Genomic DNA, 18,015 nt, shown 5'->3' on the forward strand with positions numbered 1-18,015 from the left:
ACTGTCTGCATTAAAATCACAACAACCTACACCAGGGGTCGAGAAAATTTTTGGCTGAGAGAGCCATGAAAGCCACATATTTTAAAATGTATTTCCGTGAGAGTGTCGTAGAATTTCTGACCTTTTGACCTATATTTCTTGTCTATTAAGAATGTCCGCTCATTTTCAATTCTCTTCTATTGTGTGCCATTGAATGGACCGGTTGTGGGACAAAGGTGAATATGGAGTTATGCCAACCTGTCTACAGAATGTTTAGATTTTCCAAATATGACTAAGAGATACGAGGTTGTTTTGGAACAGACAAACCAAAACAAAACAATCATGACGCACGAGATAAAAACAGTGACGCACGAGATAAAAGACAGTGACGCACAAAAGACATATAAAAAATGGCAGAAGACGGGGACTAGGAAGTGATTTTGGCTTGTGTGTGTCTTGTTTGCTCCGGAGTACATGTGGTCTGTCTGCACGGCCAACTCAATTCAACCTGCACTTCTGATAATGGGTAAATAAATGTGTTGTACTAAACTACTTTTGTTGCCTGCTTAAGCTTCGGACAATCCACTACAAGAGCCATATCATATTTTTTAACACTGAATACAACTAAATGCGTGCATTTTTAAGTAAGACCAACATTTTTAGAGTAGTCTCTTATTCTTTTTAATAACATTGTTATTCTGAAGCTAACCAATAATAAATAAAATACTTCTTACCATTAATGCGACTTATTGAACAAGTGCGGTAGAAAACGGATGGACGGATTAAAATGCATGAGAATGTTTTGTATTTTGAAGGTTATTTTTAGCACTGTGATTACCAGCGGAATTATTCATTACTTATCGTGTTAAGCTATGTCAGCTAAGATTTTATCTGAGAGCCAGATGCAGTCATCAAAAGAGCCACATCTGGCTCGCGAGCCATAGGTTATCTACCCCTGACCTACACCGTCTCACACGACGCACCGCCCTGACACATGTGACTGATCAATGACTGCATTAAGACTTTGACAGAACCAGTTGGCACGTAGACGAACAAATAAGTGCATGAAGACATTAACGTTTGCTGTGGTCCGGAACAACATGGCACACTAACAACTATCATAAATGCAGCCAATATTACAGTACATTCAGATAATGTGTCATGAGACATGCACATATAAATTAACATAAGTAAAGGAAATTAAATTAGCTCAAAATACACCTACAAACAAGGCATAATGATGCAATATGTACATATAGCTAGCGTAGATAGCATGTTAGCATCGATTAACTTGCAGTCATGTAGTGACCAAATATGCCTGATTAGCACTCCATAACAAGTCAATAATATCAACAAAGCTCACCTTTGTGCATTCACGCACAGTATAAAAAGTTTGGTGGACAAAATGACACAAACAAGGAGTGGCATAAAACACATCTTTCTGTGGCAGCGTCGGAGAAAGTTGTACATGTAAACAAACTGTTGAGTCACAGTCCACACAACGGTGAGTTCAAGGGCCGCTGAAATTAGTAGGACAAAATGGCGCTCGCCAAATACTCTCATCAGTGAAGCATAAACACAAACATATGTGGGAAGCAGATCAGAATCATATCCATATTTAAGTGTTACTTCTTTCTAAAAACTCCTATAGTCATATTTACATCAGCTAATGTCTCGTGTGGTACAAAGTGCTTGGATTCGAGTGTCCTTGGTTAGAGTCAGAGCGCTGTTTATTCTCTTTGTTGAGACTGCCATTACATTCCTAAGATAAGGAGCACAGCTAGACTGGGGAAACAGCAGGTGGGGAGGGGGAGGAAGGAGAAAATCACAGCACTTCCGAGAGTTGGAAAGGAGACCGAGCTAGACCGGGCGAGGGAACGCGGGTGTGCTGGATTGGTCTCACGTTTGTCCTCTAAGCTTGGAGAATAAACCACAAAATACCAATTACTGCCTGTTGATTGAATATAAACATCAGCTTATTGCCATGAAAAGAATCTGGGAGAGACTAGTAATTTGAATTCCCCATTGGAGGAATGCTGGTCAACGCAACAATTTGGGGGCTTCGTCCGAGATGGCACGCTGTTGATTGATGACTTCTTGCAATCTTCTGGACAGACTCAATTGGCCAATTCAAGGTAAGCAGAAACTTTCTTTTTAGATAAAATCTGCGTTAGGAGTCTGTCCTGAAGTCTGTAAATCAAACACTGTTTTTTAATCCCAGGCACAGATTGGTGATTTTGATAGATTGATTGCATTTTTGCCGAGCCTGCCATTGCATTAAAATTGTAAATAAGTGGTCAACTCAGGCCATTGTGTCTCGATTACCGTGACGGGCAGTTTCATTGACGAGTGAACTAATAGTTGGGTGTAGCTTACCCTGGGAATTTGGTCGTCCCTTAATAAGTACGGGTAGCAAGATCCCAGTGACGATAATAGGGCACTGAAACGTACGGAAAAGGCTGGAGGCGATTTGTAAAAGGTACAATAAAGACTCCCGGGTTGGAAGATCCCAGTGCGATAAGGGCACTAGAATTAAGAAAATATAGACACAATGGCCTTGGAGTGTGACAAACAGAAATGTGATGGCAGCAGGGGAGGAATGTGATGAATCATTACTGTTTAGAGATCAGTTGAATGGACGGTTGTCGACAATGGAATTAGCAGGTAGAGTTTAAAAAGAAAAAAAAAGAGAAAAAAAAAGAGAACGTTCCTTGAAAGGGTTAAGAAGGAGTTTACAATACTCGAAAAGTCGTGAACTCAAACATCTGGTAAAATAAGGAAATAAAAAATAAAATAAAATAAAGTAACTGGAAGTTTTATGGTAGGTGAAACGCAGAGAGAGTGCTCGTGTGTGTGTGTGCGTGCGTGTGCGTGAGTGCTTACGCATGCTCGTGTGTGTGTGTGCTGCTGAGTGTGTGTGTGTGTGTGTCAAACGACCCGCCCAGACTTTGACTAGGCCACCGCCCCCTACTCCAGTGACAAGAGAAGGAGGTATTAACACGCCCCTCTAAGATTAATCCTGCCTCCAAAAATTAACCCCTTGTACACGTCTGACCATTTTCTCCGGCAGACATTTTTGACACTGTAGTGGATTGTCCGAAGCTTAAGCAGGCAACAAAAGTAGTTTAGTACAACACATTTATTTACCCATTATCAGAAGTGCAGGTTGAATTAAGTTAGCCGTGCAGACAGACCACATGTTACTCCGGAGCAAACAAGACACACACAAGCCAAAATCACTGTCGAGTTCCGGTCTTCTGCCATTTTTTATATGTCTCTTGTGCGTCACTGTTTTTTATCTAGTGCGTCATGATTGTTTTGTTTTGGTTTTGTCTGTTCCAAAACAACCTTGTATCTCTTAGTCATATTTAGAAATTCTAAACATTCTGTAGACAGGTTGGCATAACTCCATATTCACCTTTGTCCCACAACTGGTCCATTCAATGGCACAAAATAGAAGATAATTGAAAATGAGCGGACATTCTTAAAAGACAAGAAATATTGGTCAAAAGGTCAGAAATTCTACGACACACATGACATTAACACTTTGGACATACTACAATATAAGTCTCTTGCCGATGCATACATGCAAGCCATTGTTGACCTTGCTTTCCCACCTGTACCTCAGGGAGGGAACCTTTGGCCAAACACTTTGGACAAAGTTAACCCTGTTATACACGGTGCCAAAACCAATATATGGCAGGACATTTTATTCATCCCATGCAAAATAGGGCTAATGACAGAGCAACAAGGAAACGACTACTTAAATTACAGATCGCTGAAGATAAAAGGTTAAAAGAACCAAAAGGTCAAAGATCAGCTAGGGTATATTCAGCAGTGGGTGACCTTGCTTTTGAGTTCCAACAGGTGGAGGAAAGAATCCTCAACAGACGTGCGGTTGGACTCGGGTGGTGGACAACACGATGCTTCAAAGCCGGTCTGGGGTAGACACTGTTTCGGCTGTGACAAGCCTGGTCACTGGAGTCGTGACTGTCCAAACATTTCCGAACAGGAAAGGTTCCGTCGTGCCAACAAACGAACACGAAGGCGGGAAAGAGGACGCCCACATCAGGAGCCGCAGCAGGAAGTACCGACAGTACCCCTGCTGGACATGAGTGTCAACGGACAATTTTATCAGCCACCCATTCGATTCTGAATGCAGAGGTACCAAAAAAACTGTGTGCTTCCTCTTTAAAGGTCGAAGGCTTCGCTGGGGTCACAAGAAGGTTACCTGTCACCAAACCACTTCCGGTTCAGATTGCTGGACCTCCTTTACAGACTGTACCCTGACATTCAAATCGCACAGAAGGAACATTCCTGGTGTTACCTGACGGCTCAACCACCCAGCTGCGACACCACTACCAAGACTCCTCCATGAGCTCATACCACAGCCTGAAACAACAGGAATGGCTGACATCCAACTGCTCGAACAGTGAAAACCCTGACTGACTGAGATGCTTCCGTGTGTTCTGCCACCCGACTCGCAATATGTTATGATTATTTATATATGTTGGAACTCAAGGTGTGGCTGCTCATGTTGACCTATCTTTGCAACAGCTAGCATGGTATAAGATGGACACAATAGTGTCCCACATTGTTCCCTTGCTCTCTGTCTCGCCTACAAAACCAATGAACTTAGGTCCAATTATAAGACACGGCGTAGCTGCCAAACATTACACCGACACCCAAATACCACATTTACAATTGTTTAGGTTTAGCCCATGGTTATGTTAAACACATAACTATGGGCTGCACTTTAGACACCTGTAGGCTACGAGGAGCTAGCAGCTACACAACAGCTGAGCTAAAACAACACATTACACATTTAAGCATATCAAATAATTATAGTTGCTCATTACATACACATAGTCGTCAAGACAGAAGTCTGATAGAAAGTATTCAGTAACAAACGTGTCTGCATCATTCAACTTTCTACAACATGAGCTTGACTTAATGAATTATTGGGGCCACCAGGTGTGGTAAAATTTCAAAATACTATTGCTAAAGCATCCGCCATAAGGGTAGTATTTTTGTAGTATTGGTGACAATATAAATATAAGCATATTTTGTTACTTTCACCATATTGAATAAGTTACATAAAAGTTAGGGTTCAGATGAGTTTGAGTTAATTGTGATATTGCTAAGGGGTCCCCTACCCTAACACCACCCCCCAGTGGACCATAGAGGCTGAAGAGACAATCATTGACCTCAAACATGACCTGCCCTCCGCTACTTGACTATTAGCTGACCTTTTTCTTAGATGTTTCTGAAAGTGATAGTATGATTAACACAGTTTTTTTTTCAGAAACAGAAGGGGGTGAGTGAGGGTGGATACAGACTCCTTGGAACAAAATCGACAATCATCCGACTCTGACACATTCCATAGTTTTAACGTTTTCCCGTGGGTAAGAAGTTATAACTAATTTTAATTTGAAAATAACGATTTTACACATCGATAGTACTTCAGTATATCAAATTTAGAATATGGAGGAGGTGAGGGTGAACCATGTATAGTCTTTGATTTCACTGATATGATCAATACGGTAGAAGGGAAAGGTACGTACTGACTTGTGTTGACAATCACAGTGATTGGCCGGAAGCAACAACAACCTCAAAAGAGGATGCAATATCAGTAATTAAATGACTTGTGAATGACCTAGTACCCCGACATGGTTTCCCCAAAAAGATTAGGTCAGACAACGGCAACCATTAAAAAAAAAAAAACTCACTTAGTCTTGGTCGAAAAGGCTTTCGGACTAGAACACAGGTTTGGGGTACCATCCTGAGTCCCAAGGTAAGGTTGAAAGGATGGACCAGAACATTGAAAACTAATTGGCTAAAATCTGTGCACAGACCAAATTTAATTGGATTGACATGTTGCAATTAGCGTTAATGATCATTCGAAGGTCCGTGAATAAAACTGTTTTACCGCCCTTTGAGTTTTTCACCCTATGAGCTGCATACAGGTCAGCCATTCACAGGATCAGCAGCCCCCCATGGAAGGAGGACTCAGGGTAAAACCAAAATGGTATTTTACACAAAAAATTGCAGAATTTGTGTGCCAGTTCTTCTGTACAGATTCCCTTCCGCCCGCTGAGAGGGTCAAGATCAAGGTCATCAAACGCAAGTGGACGGAGCTCAGGTGGGCTGGTCCCTTCAAGGTCGTGGAACGGACGTCCCACGCCCTTCGACTGGCTGGTGGAGGGGACACCTGGTACTACCTCTCCCTCTGCACTACAGCTGAAGACCCTGACAGATCACCAGGGGATGTCATTGCTGACATCACCACAACATCTGCCCCTCAGCCCAGGAGACGAGAGAGATTTTGTACATTAGAATCCCGACGTCAGCCGTTGGGCTTTGTGCTATGGTTAGACTGGTGACCCCAGTCACCAAATTAACACCCCTTGGAACTCCTGTTTCAGCGGCCTCTCTAACTCCCCGCCGCCGTTGAGACTAACCAACCTGACTCGTGACGCAGTTGAGGGACTTGCTAAACAACTTGCCCCAACCTCCCTCAAGACCATCCAGAACCGCACAGCCCCTTGTGCTAAGTGTCACTAAAGGGGGTCTAGCAAAGTGGTAACTTTAAGACTTTAATGTGGGGCGTGCTTTATAAGTTTTGTACAAGTAATAAAGATCTTATTAGAAGATCTTAAAGGGGGACTTGTGGGAAGCAGATCAGAATCATATCCATATTTAAGTGTTACTTCTTTCTAAAAACTCCTATAGTCATATTTACATCAACTAATGTCTCGTGTGGTACAAAGTGCTTGGATTCGAGTGTCCTTGGTTAGAGTCAGTGCGCTGTTTATTCTCTTTGTTGAGACTGCCATTACATTCCTAAGATAATGAGCACAGCTAGACTGGGGAAACAGCAGGTGGGGAGGGGGAGGAAGGAGAAAATCACAGCACTTCCGAGAGTTGGAAAGGAGACCGAGCTAGACCGGGCGAGGGAACGCGGGCGTGCTGGATTGGTCTCATGTTTGTCCTCTAAGCTTGGAGAATAAACCACAAAATACCAATTACTGCCTGTTGATTGAATATAAACATCAGCTTATTGCCATGAAAAGAATCTGGGAGAGACTAGTAATTTGAATTCCCCATTGGAGGAATGCTGGTCAACGCAACACATATTAAGCAGGTATATTACAACAAAAAATATATTTTTCACCCCATTTTTGCTGCATTTCCATACATGGAGCCACTAGGGCGCCGCTCAAGAGCTGCAAGTGGCTCTTGACCCACGGTCTAGACCTTAACCAAAATGTATTTTTCCTGGTAAAATGCTGTCTTACATGCGATTAAATGTCGCATTCAGCTCTTGGCTTTCCGCCTGCACACAAAACTCAGGTTTACCCAATCAGACTTTGTGGCTTCAGGAGTAGTTTGAAAATTCCTACACAAAGCATGAGGGAAGACCTGGGACGATCAGAAAATTTAATGTATGTACATTTTTAATTGCATTTAATTGCATTTTCATGGTAAGTTAGCCACTCATGTTCACAGTCACCATAAATACCATCTTGAATTTCTGCTAGTTTTAGATACAACTTGCGCTCTACAGTGACTTTGAAAAATAGGTTGCAAACCTACCTGACTGCATGTAACATTTTAGGGTAGTAAAAAAGAAGCAAGATAAGCAAGAAGAAGAAAGTGCACGGCAGGACAAGCCAGTTCAATGTCCTTGCATGTGTGTGTTAGAGCTTGTGTGTTAAGCAAGATGGATCGCCTGTGGCTAAGGTACATTAACTTTCATCCAGATTGGTTACAACTCAGCAGGAATGTTTCTTGAGAGCTTGAACGAGGAATTATTGCCATCAATAATCTGCCTCCGCAGAAAGGTCAATGTGAATGTTTGACTGTTGGCGTAATTATTATGATCATTCTATGATCATATAGTCCATCCATCCATTTTCTACTGCTTGTCCCACTCGGGGTCACGGAGGTGGTGGAGCCTATCCCAGCTGCACTCGGGCGGAAGGCGGGGTACACCCTGGACAAGTCACCACCTCATCGCAGGGCCAACACAGATAGACAGACAACATTCACACTCACACACTAGGACCACTTTAGTGTTTCCCAATCAGTCTATCCAAGGGGTCGGCAACCCAAAACATTGAAAGAGCCATATTGGACCAAAAATACAAAAAACAAATCTGTCTGGAGCTGCAAAAAATGAAAAGTCGTATATAAGTCTTATAATGAAGGCAACACATGACGTAAGTGTCTATATTAGCTATATTAGCCTACTATCAAAATGACTATGTGTCGCAGAGTAAAGCAAATCTTCATTGACCGAAATGTTGAAATGTAATATTTATTCTACACATCTTTACAACATTAGAAACCATTAGTAAATCAGAGGCTACTCAGAAGGTGAGATAACTCCTGGAAATTAATGGATTTTAATTACCAAAGGTACAGATGTGTGTGTCCAAGTTAAAGAAAATAGATTTAATAGATTTATTACAATCTTTGGCAAGCTAGGTAATGTTTGCTGTGGTCTGGAACAACATGGCACAGAAACAACTATCTGAAATGCAGCCAATATTACATACAGATAATGTGTCATGAGACATGCAAAACTAAATTATATACAAAGAGAATCAAAGTAAAGGATATTAAATGAGCTCAAATATACCTACAAATGAGGCATAATGATGCAATATGTACATACAGCTAGCCTAAATAGCATGTTAGCGCATTCATTAGCTTGCAGTCATGCACTAACCAAATATGCCTGATTAGCACTCCAACAAGTCAATAACATCAATAAAGCTCACCTTTGTGCACTCACGCACAGCATAAAACCTTTGGTGGACAAAATGAGACAAAGAAGGAGTGGAAGATTTGACATGTAAACTAACTGTTGCATCACACTCCACCCTATGGTGAGTTCAAGAACCACCGAAATTAGTAGGACAAAACAATGTTCACCAAATACTCTCATACACACAAACATACTAAACAATGGGCTTTCTAATAATTGGGAAGGTTTGTGTCATGTTTGCCCTCAAACAAAAAACATAGTAAAACAAAAAATATATATTTCCCCCAACTTTTTTCCATTTTCAATCCTTTTTTAAAAATGCTACAGGGAGCCACGAGGGCGGCACTAACCCGGCCTATCCCCAGGTGCATGTCTTTGGAGGGGGGAGGAAGCCGGAGTACCCGGAGGGAACCCATGCAGTTACAGGGAGAACATGCAAACTCCACACAGAAAGACCCCGAACTCCGGACTCAAATCCAAGACCTTCATGCTGTGAGCAACTCCACTCAACCCAACTCAACTGATGAGACTACCTTTTCAAAAGACATGTGCTATACTTTATAAATAGCGCATTGTAAGCATGTTAGCGATAATTGTGGACTAACATTCCATACACTTTAAAAAACAGTAATCAAATGAATGAAAAAATAAATAAATGAAATAATTTAAAAAAACTGCCTTTTCAAGAGACATATACAATCTTTTTTAAATGCAGCATTTGCCTTGCAATTTTGGGGCATCAAGGCCTTAGATCAGTATAAACTAGAAAATGCAATTTTCTATCAAATCTGCATGTGAATGCTGAAAATCCGAAATTCAAAAGAAATGCTAACAGTTAGCTTTCTTACCAGAGAGTGTTAAGTAGTAAGATATAAGGCTTTTAGGTTCATATCTGCAAAATGAGCTGAAAAAACAAGCTTGCTCACCCTTACCCTAATATGTATGAAGTGTATACCGGCAAAATTTGCTAAAAATCTAGCATGCTGACGTTGACATTCTAACAGTTAGCATGTCGTAGAGTAACGAAATATGTGTCAAAATTTGCTAAAAAAGTTGGCATGCTAACAGTAAACATGAGTCAAGTACCAAAATATACGACTGTCAAAATTAGCTAAAGAGCTACCTTGCTAAAGTTTGCATGCTAACAGTTGGCATGGGTCAAGTAACAAAATATGTGACTCGAAGGTGTGTACCTGAAAAAAAGTAAAGCAAACAAGGAGCATTTTGACTTTGGAACAGTTTGAATCGGTGGAGAAATGTAGCAAATGTGGAAGTTTGAAAAATTGTCCATTCATTTTCAATCGGAAAAATAAATCCTGGGAATTCCAGGAAATACGGGAATTTTTGGAACTTTGTTAGTTTGAATGGCGAAGATGAGTGGAATGTGTTGATGGTGGAATTCTTTGAATTGGTTGACAAATGTGTACGTTTGTCCATTTATTAAATGTGGTGAATTTTGTAAAATGAGAAAATTATAGCATCCGAGTCATGAATAATTTGAAAGTGCAATGGTTTAAATCAGATGAAAAATATATTTTAAAAAAAATAAAATATATATATATATATATATATATATATATATATATATATATATATATATATATATATATATATATATATATATATATATATATATATATATATATATATATATATATATACACTACCGTTCAAAAGTTTGGGGTCACCCAAACAATTTTGTGGAATAGCCTTCATTTCTAAGAACAAGAATAGACTGTCGAGTTTCAGATGAAAGTTCTCTTTTTCTGGCCATTTTGAGCGTTTAATTGACCCCACAAATGTGATGCTCCAGAAACTCAATCTGCTCAAAGGAAGGTCAGTTTTGTAGCTTCTGTAACGAGCTAAACTGTTTTCAGATGTGTGAACATAATTGCACAAGGGTTTTCTAATCGTCAATTAGCCTTCTGAGCCAATGAGCAAACACATTGTACCATTAGAACGCTGGAGTGATAGTTGCTGGAAATGGGCCTCTATGCACCTATGTAGATATTGCACCAAAAACCAGACATTTGCAGCTAGAATAGTCATTTACCACATTAGCAATGTAAAGAGTGTATTTCTTTAAAGTTAAGACTAGTTTAAAGTTATCTTTATTGAAAAGTACAGTGCTTTTCCTTCAAAAATAAGGACATTTCAATGTGACCCCAAACTTTTGAACGGTAGTGTATATGTATTAATATGTATATGTTATTCTATAAAATATTATTTTGACTCAAGGCATAGAGCTAGAAGTATGAGTAGTGGTACCTCAGAATGAAACACTGCGGTCGTCTCTCCTGGAGCATCATGTGGTACGCTCTCTCCGCCGAGGAGAAGATGTGAGGGGGCAGTGAGGAGCATAAGCGACCTGTGGAGCTCAGGTACAGTTGACTCACCTAAGAAACACACAGGTGGACATCATATGAAAAGTTATAGTGACTGACCAAAGACTACATAAGGGGACAGTGTTAGCTACAACGCTGTTTGTCTGTAACTGAGAACCGACTAATCAGTGGTGCTGTTTTCATTTTGGCATGTAATCTGACCATTGACTGACATTTATTTCAGATATTCAATCGTTCTTCGTTTCCTATTTTTGCAGGGTGAGAGGTCCTTTTTTCTTTTGACGTTTGAGAGAACACCGCTATCATAGGGAATGCCAAGAAAAAAATGCATGGTTGCAGACTGCCAGAAGAGAGAGGTGACAGAAAGCAGACCACAGATGTTGAGACATATGCCCATCTCGCACCTTCCCCAGTCCACCTGGAGGAAGTCCAGGGGCCGGCAAGTCGAAGAGGACACTAGGGATGTAACGGTATTGTAAATACCGCGGTACTGGGGTAGCTGAACCCTCACAAAAATGCAGTGAGGTGTGACGGTAAAGCTGAAAACAGTTTTAATGATTATTTCAGAAACAAAATGCTTTTATCCACAAACTTTTTTTATTACCGTATTTTTCGGACTATAAGTCGCAGTTTTTTTTCATAGTTTGGCCGGGGTTGCGACTTATACTCGGAAGCGACTTATGTGTGAAATTATTAACACATTACCGTAAAATATCAAATGATATTATTTAGCTCATTCACGTAAGAGACTAGACGTATAAGATTTCATGGGATTTAGCGATTAGGAGTGACAGATTGTTTGGTAAACGTTAGAGGTGTGGGAAAAAATCGATTCGAATTCGAATCGCGATTCTCACGTTGTGCGATTCAGAATCGATTCTCATTTTTTAAAAATCGATTTTAAAAAATTAAAAAATTATATATATACAGTGGGGCAAAAAAGTATTTAGTCAGCCACCCATTGAGAATCAATGGGTGGCTGACTAAATACTTTTTTGCCCCCACTGTATATATATATATATATACATATATATATATATATTTTTTTTTTTTTAAATGAATCAATCCAACAAAACAATACACAGCAATACCATAACAATGCAATCCAATTCCAAAACCAAACCCGACCCAGCAACACTCAGAACTGCAATAAACAGAGCAATTGAGAGGAGACACAAACATGACACGGAACATTCTAAAAGTAGTGAAACAAAAATGAATATTATCAACAACAGTATCAATATTAGTTACAATTTCAACATAGCAGTGATTAAAAATCCCTCATTGACATTATCATTAGACATTTAGTTTATGAGATGCGATGCAAGTGTAAGCCACTGTGACACTATTGTTCATTTTTTGTATTTTTATTTTTTTTTAATGTTTGTAATGATAATATCAATGAGGGATTTTTAATCACTGCTAATTGTTACTAATATTGATACTGTTGTTGATAATATTCATTTTTGTCTCACTACTTTTAGATTGTTCCGTGTCATGTTTGTGTCTCCTCAATTGCTCTGTTTATTGCTACTCTGAATGTTGCTGGGTCGGGTTTTGTTTTGAAATTGTATTGCATTATTATGGTATTGTTGTGTATTGTTTTCATTAAAAAAATAAAAATAAAAAATAAATAAATAATAAAAAAATAAAAATAGTTTTTGAATCGAGAATCGTGTTGAATTGAAAAAAAATCGATTCTGAATCGAATCGTGACCCCAAGAATCGATTTTGAATCGAATCGTGGGACACCCAAAGATTCCCAGCCCTAGTAAACGTATAGCATGTTCTATATGTTATAGTTATTTGAATGACTCTTACCATAATATGTTACGTTAACATACCAGGCACGTTCTCAGTTGGTTATTTATGCGTCATATAACGTACACTTATTCAGCCTGTTGTCCACTATTCTTTATTTATTTTAAATTGCCTTTCAAATGTCTATTCTTGGTGTTGGGTTTTATAAGAAAAAAAAATTCCCCAAAAAATGCGACTTATGTTTTTTTCCTTCTTTATTATGCATTTTCGGCCGGTGCGACTTATACTCCGGAGCGACTTATACTCTGAAAAATACGGTAATTATTATTATTATTTTTATTTTTCCCCCAAGATGGCGCCGCTGTAATGGCTGCTGTTGGCAGGAGCTCTGTGCTCTTGTGTCATCTTTTTGTGTTCCCGATGTTTCCCTCTTGTTTTCATGTGGTTGTTTTGCCTTTTGGTTCGGGACCCTTAGGGACTGTGTGACAAGGGGTGGCACTTTCGTGACTTCTGCGGTGCTTTTTTGTTAACTTCTGGATCTGCCTCCCGGGAGCCTTTTGGCCATGGAGACCAGCTGCTTATTAAACACCAGAGTCCGTTTGGAGAGACTGGAGGAGATGCGGGTAAGAGACAGGGCTGCGGAGCTGGCGCTGAGCGCCGGGACGGACGGGCTTCATTTTTTTTTTCCTTTTCATTTATTTATTTATTTCAGGCAATAAAATAAAAAAGTACAAAGTTGACAACACATAATAATATAAATTAATGTAGTGCAAAAGGTAATGTATAGTATGTAATTCATGATTGTCCAGTTTTGCCTGAAAGGGAGTGGGAAGAAGATAACTTATTTAATCCCACCCCCAGTTCTCAATTCAGGGATTATTCACATGAGTTTCACTGTTACTTTGTTTAATGATTATAATACAAATGTTGTATCATAGTGGCATTACCACAGGTAACAATAATTATTACACTGCAACAATGTAGGAATAATGAATATACCAACAATGGTAATAGACAACATAGCAATAATGGTAATAGACAACATAGCAATAATGGTAAGGAAACATTGAGCACATGTTAACACTTTGAGACAGAGTATAGCAGCAGGTCAAATTAAAGACCCTCATCTCTATATTTGAACCAGACCCCATGTTTGTATAATAGTTTAAATCGATTAATAGTTTGGCATTGCTTGTGTTGTAAGTCCAGTTTGTTCCATAGTTTTACTCCGCATACAGACACACAAAAACGTTTGCGAGTGGTTTGAGCTCTCGGCAATAAGAAATATCCAAAGCCTCTCAAGTTATGAGCTTCACGGTGTCTTGGCTGAATGAGCAGGTATCGGACACCTTGGTCTCCTTAGACCAGGGGTCGGCAACCCAAAATGTTGAAAGAGCCATATTGGACCACAAATACAAAAACAAATCTGTCTGGAGCCGCAAAAAATTAAAAGCCATATTACATGTGTCATGAGATATACATTTAATTAAGAGGACTTAAAGGAAACTAAATGAGCTCAAATATACCTACAAATGAGGCATAATGATGCAATATGTACATATCGCTAGCCTAAATAGCATGTTAGCATCGATTAGCTTGCAGTCATGCAGTGACCAAATATGTCTGATTAGCACTCCACACAAGTCAATAACATCAACAAAACTCACCTTTGTGCACTCACGCACAACGTTAAAAGTGTGGTGGACAAAATGAGACAGAAAAAGAAGTGGCATAAAACACGTCCTAGAAAGTCGAAAAAAGTTATACATGTAAACAAACTATACGGTGAGTTCAGGGAACGACAAAATTAGTAGGACAAAACGGCGCTCGCCAAATACTCGAATCAGTGAAGCATGTTTAATATAAACAGTGTGATTTATAACAATTAGGGAGGTTTGTGTCATGTTTGTCCTCCTACAGAAACCATACTAAAACAAAAAAATAGATTTTTTCCCCCTCATCTTTTTCCATTCTTCATACATTTTTGAAAAATCTCCAGAGAGCCACTAGGGCGGCGCTAAAGAGCCGCATGCGGCTCTAGAGCCGCGGGTTGCCGACCCCCGCCTTAGACGTATTCTCGCTCATCCATGCGGACTGGACACTGGCCGAGAGTTGGTGGGCGGCCGAGGGTAGAGTCGGCTCTCTTTGTTGGGTCTGTTCCTGCCTCTGGCCATGCTCCCCCCACCCCAGCAGACAATGGCGTGCAACACTGCAGAGGCCACCGCAGTGTATATGTTTTTTTGTTGTTTTACTTTTTACTTTGCACTTTGAAAATACATCTTTTAAGTGCCATCTTAAAACTCATTTGTATACTCCAGCCTTTAAATAGACCCCCCTTTTAGACCAGTTGATCTGCCTTCTCTTTTCTGCTCTGCCCCCCTCTCCTTCGTGGTTTCTCATTGTCGCCCATTGGGTTGAGTTTTTCCTTACCCTGATGTGGGATCTGAGCCGAGGATGTCATTGTGGCTTGTGCAGCCCTTTGAGACACTTGTGATTTAGGGCTATATAAGTAAACTTTGATCGAGTGATTGATTGATCTTGGTAGTGATAAATCGGATTACAACATTTGAGCATTATGTTGTGTTTATTACTAGTAAGTCGGTCTATCCTTAACATAAGTTCAGACAGCAGCTCAGAGGCCTTGTGGTTAGAGTGTCTGCCCTGAGTCTGGAAGGTTGTGAGTTCAAACCCCGGCCGAGTCATACCAAAGACTATAAAAATGGGACCCATTACCTCCCTGCTTGGCACTCAGCATCAAGAGCTGGAATTGGGGGTTAAATCACCAAAATGATTTGCAAGCGCGGCGCACGCTGCTGCTCACTGCTCCCCTCACCTCACAGGGGGTGAACATGGGGATGGGTCAAATGCAGAGGACACATTTCACCACACAGTGGGTGTGTGACGATTGTTGGGACTTTAACTTAAATAAGTAGTACTTGAGTAATCTTTTTCTTTTTTTTTGTGACAATACTGCAATAATATCGTACCGTGAGATTTTGATATCGTTACATCCCTTCTTGAGTGATAATGACCCTTTCTGTGTCTTAATGAGGAATGTGGGATTTTATAGCAACTTTGAAATAAAGTTGACTCATTGGCTGATGGATATTATAAAACAAATGATTGGTTCTGCATGATGTAATTTACTGAGTAGCATTTTTCAGTATCTGTACACACATTGTTGCTGCACCCTTAATGCTTTATGCACAGTCAGGCTGTGTATCGTTGACAGGAAGACTGCATTATTTATCAGCCACAAGGTCCATTCCACATGTTTATGTCTCTTATTATTCAGCCAGCATCCATTATAGTGGAATTTGTAATGTGCAGTGCATCGGTCGTCCAACATTGCGTTTATATGGTCCAAAACAGGCAAATTGAACATTAGAAGACTGTGTAATGCACTTTTCTGCAAGTCTAATAATACCACTTATAGTAAGTCAATTAAAAAAGCTTACCAAAGTGGAGTAGATGGGCAGCTCTTTGTTTGGGTTGACCAACAAAAGAATGTGTCCAATATAAGTCTGCACACAAACAAAGAGAAAACAGCTATGGTCATCTTTAAGTCAATATGTCCGGGGAACACATGCTGTAAAGCAGGGGTGTCAAACTCATTTTAGATCGGGGGCCACATGGAGAAAAATCTACTTCCAAGTGGACCGGACTGGTAAAATCACAGCACGATCACTTAAAAATAAAGACAACTTCAGATTGTTTTCTTTGTTGAAAAATAGAACAAGCACATTCTGAAAATGTACAAATCATAATGTTGTTGGTTTTTTTTACCCTTACATGTTGCGATTAATAGTATTCTACCTTTATTTGTCGTTATTTATATTTTCTGAATAAATTATGATCATCAGTTAACTCATTGGTGTTAATTTTCAATCCATCAAGATAAACAAAATTATATCAAAATCAAATTACAGTATGCATCGTTTTCCTCGTCTGATGTACTAACATCATGTGGTTTATTTTGTACATATGCAGCATCTACAAAGATACAAAGAATTGCTATTGCGACATCCAGTGGACACATTTAGAACAGCAGTTTCTCTCATTCAAAAATTTATACTTCGCAAACTCATCCTGCGGGCCGGATTAAACCTGTTCGCGGGCCTGATCCGGCCCTCGGGCCGTACGTTTGGCACCCCTGCTGTAAAGGAACAACAATTCGAGGTTAAACAGCAAAGATGACTTTAGGGATGATCACGTGTCAATAAAGACAGCATTTGCGCTCTCCAACGCGATGTACACTTAGAAACCCTGAAGCCCTTTCGAAAAATAACACACAGTTGGGAGCTTTTAAAATACGAGTCTCTTACAAAGACTCCCATCGGTCATTTGAGAACTAGTCGAGCTAAAAAAATTGCTGGTTCAAGGTTGACGACATGAACATTTTAAGTCTAAACTTTTTTTTAACTTTGGATCCTGCACCATCTCATCTAGCCTTTGAACGTGAACTGAGGAGGCCTGCTCAGATGAGAGGTGAAACGTCATCCAAGACAACCTGAATAGTCCAGTTGCCATCAATTCCATGCAGTGAGATAAAAAAAAAACCTGGATAAAAGAGAATATTCACTGGCATGCTTTTTAGACAAGGTTACCAGGAACGGTAAGTAACACCTCAACCATTGTTAATGATGGCTGATATCGTCCCCCAGCTCAGATTGCTGCTCTCCTCAGGGGACGGAGGGTTTTTTATATATATATATATATTTTATTTTTTTATTTTTTTTTTGCAGTATACTGATCTCTCATCTATGCTGGCAACAGGAGAAAGAACTCTCATCAAAGCACCATCTTTGACCACCCTGCTGAGAGCATATGGAGCATCCTTTGTCCACACTCCATCGCTGTCCAAGGGGGTGTTTTTATACCAAGACAATTGGTAGATATGCCATGTATAAGAAAACAATTTAATCAATAAAAAAACACTAGTTTTTCTCTCTTTCTCTTCACATGGCAGTGTACAATAAAACACTGACATATATTTTTAGATTTCAGGTTAGCAACGGTTATACAGTATAATGTATTTTAGTCTGTTTTTACCCCTGTATGTATGGTAATACTTTTTTTCTTTAATCATTTTATTCATTTCAATTTAATTAATTCTATATTCATCAGTATTTATTTCTGATGTATCAACTCATTCTT

General features: G+C 39.7%; 1 protein-coding gene across 7 annotated transcripts in view; it reads right to left on the reverse strand.

Annotated features, from left to right (window-relative positions):
* Positions 1 to 18,015, reverse strand: part of myo16 (myosin XVI) — a 375,845-nt gene that overhangs the window by 182,600 nt on the left and 175,230 nt on the right. For all 7 annotated transcript variants that reach the window (XM_062069026.1, XM_062069027.1, XM_062069029.1 and 4 more), the window contains 2 exons: positions 16,317 to 16,382; positions 11,021 to 11,148 (listed from right to left, as the gene is read on the reverse strand). In XM_062069026.1, the coding sequence (XP_061925010.1) occupies positions 11,021 to 11,148; positions 16,317 to 16,382 (194 nt within the window). The remainder of the gene's footprint in view (positions 1 to 11,020; positions 11,149 to 16,316; positions 16,383 to 18,015) is intronic.

Source organism: Entelurus aequoreus, linkage group LG14 (assembly GCF_033978785.1).
Source record: "Entelurus aequoreus isolate RoL-2023_Sb linkage group LG14, RoL_Eaeq_v1.1, whole genome shotgun sequence".
NCBI classification, from domain to species: Eukaryota; Metazoa; Chordata; class Actinopteri; order Syngnathiformes; family Syngnathidae; genus Entelurus; species Entelurus aequoreus.